At 48.3% G+C, this 3710-nt stretch overlaps 1 protein-coding gene across 1 annotated transcript; it reads left to right on the forward strand.

Annotated features, from left to right (window-relative positions):
• Positions 1-2055: 2055 nt before the first annotated feature.
• On the forward strand, positions 2056-3437 carry LOC123083660 (cytosolic sulfotransferase 8). The gene is made up of 2 exons (XM_044505633.1): positions 2056-2594; positions 2656-3437. Exons 1-2 carry the CDS (start codon positions 2095-2097, stop codon positions 3158-3160), a joined length of 1005 nt encoding a protein of 334 aa, XP_044361568.1. The 5' UTR covers positions 2056-2094; the 3' UTR covers positions 3161-3437.
• The last annotated feature ends 273 nt before the right edge of the window (positions 3438-3710 follow it).

Raw genomic sequence — 3710 nt, forward strand, 5'->3', positions numbered from 1 at the left:
GATTAGTACTCCCTTCTTTCCTAAATATTTGTCTTTTTAGAGATTTTAGAAAGACAAATATTTAGGAACGGAGGGAGTAGTTAACGGGTCGCTTGTTTCGGTCGTTTTCAAGGCATATAGCCCCACATTGTTTTGTCTCCCAATTATATTCATCGTGCGTCGTCACCCCTGACCCTATGGTGATAACTACACATTTATTGACTTCTTTTGAAATTTGCCGTTTGGATTCATCTATTGGGTGTGTGGAGAGTAGATTCTTTTTAGGTCATGTGTCACATATACGGCCACATCATGGCTGACACACACACGCATACGCACGCACGCACGCACACACACACACACACACATTCACTCACATGGAAATAATGAGTCGATAGATGCAACTCGGCAAGCATACCTGGCTTTTGATGTAGAGACAAGACTCGGAGCAAAGCCACAGCCCACCCGATGATGAAACTTGTTCCACACATGAGAGCTGTTGGCCCGTCATTGTTCATCCCTATGTAATGAAATACGTAGCTTTTAGTGCAATTTATTACTCTTCTAAAAATCGTACATGTAAGTTGTAAAAAAGTAAATATGTTTTCTTCTGAAAACTTCATAAATCACCATATTCTTAAGCAGAATTTTATATGCATAAAGTTTACATCACGTACATGATTTTTATTTCTCTGATTTTCAATCTCCGCTCAGGGCCTCCTCAGTAGCTTCTTATCTCCTGGTGAGCCGACTGCGGTGGGGTTTTGGAGAGGGACGCGTACATTTTTTTCGATAAATGACGCTTTTATTATCTTGAATTATAGCATCAAGCGGATACAATACATTATGAGTATTATCCGGCCTCTGTATAATTAGGATGCACACAGCCAAACAACAAAAGTCTGGCAAAAGGAAAAGTAAAAAAGATGACAAGTCGGCAACAGTAGAGTCCTATAACCGACACTATGCCTATGTCAAAAATGGAGGTAGATCGATTCGGAGATTATGATGCCATCCATGTTGGGAAAAACACCTCCATAGCGCATGCTCCAACCGCGTAAACACCGCCTTGAACAATGGTTGGTGCTCCGGTCGTTGTAGTGTAGACCACATACGGAGCAAGTGCATACAACGAAAAATAACCTGTAGAGAAGAAGGAACATTAAAAATTAAATCATTTCTACATAGCCAAAGCAATCAAAGTAAGGCATACGCTCCCCCCCCCCCCTTATTAGCGTTTTGAAATCATCTGAAATACCGTCCAACCAATGACCAAATATATTGGCCACAATTGTGGGCGGATACAAATTATACGCTATTTGGATGACTAACCATGTAGAACATGCAAACTTGCATTGGAAAAGGAGGTGCTTGATTGTCTCGTCATGAGTGCAAAAGCAACACTGCTTACTTCCTGGCCAGTTGCATCGTGCAAGGTTGCCTTTGGTTTGCACAACTCTCCTACGAAGATACCACATGAAGATTTTTAACTTTTAGTGAAATCTTTGACTTTCAAATTTTCTTGTTATTACTCACTCGTACCTCAAAATGCATTAGCGCATGATACATAGAGTCTACTGTGAAAGACCCCGATGTAGTAAGGTTCCAGCAAAAAACATCCCGGCCTTGTGTCAGGTTAATCGAATCCAGTCAGGATAAAAGATTATGCCATGACATAAGTCAGGGGCCAATCAAGTCCCGCCTGAATGAAATATTCAGCGAAGACGAACTGAGCACGTGCGCAATAATATTATTTTTATCGCGAGGAATAGTGTATAAGGCTAGGTATTATTCTCGAAGATTGGCATTAGCCAGCCATATGTCGTTCCATAAATGAATTTTTGAACTGTCCTTCATCACACAAGACCCAAAGGGAAAGAGAAAGGGACGCGCACATGGAGAGAGCACTAGAGAGATCCCAAGTCCAATTAGTACAGAATCCAAACAAGTCTTTACTTACCATTCAAGCAAGCATGCAACCAATTCGAGGCCTCTCAGATTGCACAATCAAGAAAGGGGCCACACGGACCACCGGGCTGGCTAAGCCCTTAAATAATTCACCATGTGGAGAAAGATGTGAAATGGGAAACATCAGCACCACCAGCACCAGCACCAATGGCTGCTCTAGGAAGGATCGCCGGCCCCGTGCCGTTCAAGGACGTCGTCCAGAAAGAGGAGGATGAACACCCGCCGGAAGAGTACGCGGATATCATCTCCACCTTGCCGGGCATCGCCACCGGTTTTGGGTCGTTGCTGTGCTACCAGGGTGTCTGGCTGCGCCCGTGGATGGTCCCTGGGGTGATCTCTGTCCAGCGGCGTCTCGTGCCGCGCCCCGACGACGTGCTCCTAGCGAGCCCGCCCAAGTGCGGCACCACCTGGCTCAAGGCTCTGTCCTTGGCCACCATGGCACGGGCCACCTACCTGCCGACCAGCGCCGATCACCCACTCCTCCGCCTCAACCCGCACGACTGCGTCCCCCACCTTGAATCCCTCTTCGGTGCCGGCCAGGAAGCCAAGCTGGAGGCGCTGCCGTCACGTAGGCTGATGCACACGCACATGCACCACTCCCTGCTGCCACCCTCCTTGGCCCACTGCAAAATCGTCTACGTCTGCAGGTAGCTAGCACGTACAACTTTTGCTTGTAAAACAATAAATTTTACGGCCTGTTGGATGCAGGGAGCCCAAGGATATGGTGGTTTCCATGTGGCACTTCATCATGGCCGCAGGAGGCGACGCCTTCCCCTTCTCCGACCTCTTCGAGTTTGCATGCGAGGGTAAAAACCCCCACGGCCCCATTTGGGACCACATTCTCGGCTACTCGCGCGCCAGCAAAGCAAGTCCGGACAGGGTCATCTTCCTAAGGTACGAGGAGATGCTGCTCGACCCTGTCAGCAGTGTCCGGGAGCTCGCCTTGTTCCTCGGTGTGCCCTTCACGGCGGCGGAGGAGGCGGCCGGCTCGCCCATGGACATCTGCAAGCTGTGCAGCATCGACACGATGAAAGACCTGGAGGCGAACAACAGTGGAGTGGCTGGGCAGTTCGTGGAGGTCCCGCATCAATCCTTCTTCAGGAAAGGGGTCGTGGGGGACTGGGCCAACCATATGACGCCGGAGATGGCCCGCCGCATCGATGCCATCGTCGAGGACAAGCTCCGGGGATCGGGACTCAGCTTCACGCGCTGACAACAAGACACGCACGCCTGCCTCTAGCTAGCTGTAGCTAGCATCTGTTTCTACTCCAGCCACTTTAATTATCGCTTATCCCATTCTTGTTATTGTATCTTTAATCGTGTATTGTGCTATTTTGAGTAGCAGGTCAACCAATTCATGGACCATGTAGTTATGCTTCTCCAACCTGCTATCATTGACCTTCCGCCTATGCGCGACCTACTACACCCTACTGTTATTTGAACCTTGTGTTTGGTTTCACCTATTAATAAAATAAAATTGGGGGCGCGCCCTGTTTATCTAAAATACTAGTACAGTACCACACTGAAGTGACTAAGATGTTTACAACAATTAAACCATTGTCAGTAAGAATTATTTGGTTGAGCCATGATATAAAAAGGAGTGGCGGCAGCTTGATTCACCCCCTGAGCGCCCTTTTGCGTGTTGCTCCACGCACAACGGGAACGGGGTATGGCTGCGCGTCGGCTCTTGCATGGGGGGCTCTGTGCGTCTGGTGCGTACCCGGACGTGTTTGATCCAAGGTCTATGGCGTGTGGGCCGCTTG

This window comes from Triticum aestivum, chromosome 4A, assembly GCF_018294505.1.
Source record: "Triticum aestivum cultivar Chinese Spring chromosome 4A, IWGSC CS RefSeq v2.1, whole genome shotgun sequence".
Taxonomy (NCBI): domain Eukaryota; kingdom Viridiplantae; phylum Streptophyta; class Magnoliopsida; order Poales; family Poaceae; genus Triticum; species Triticum aestivum.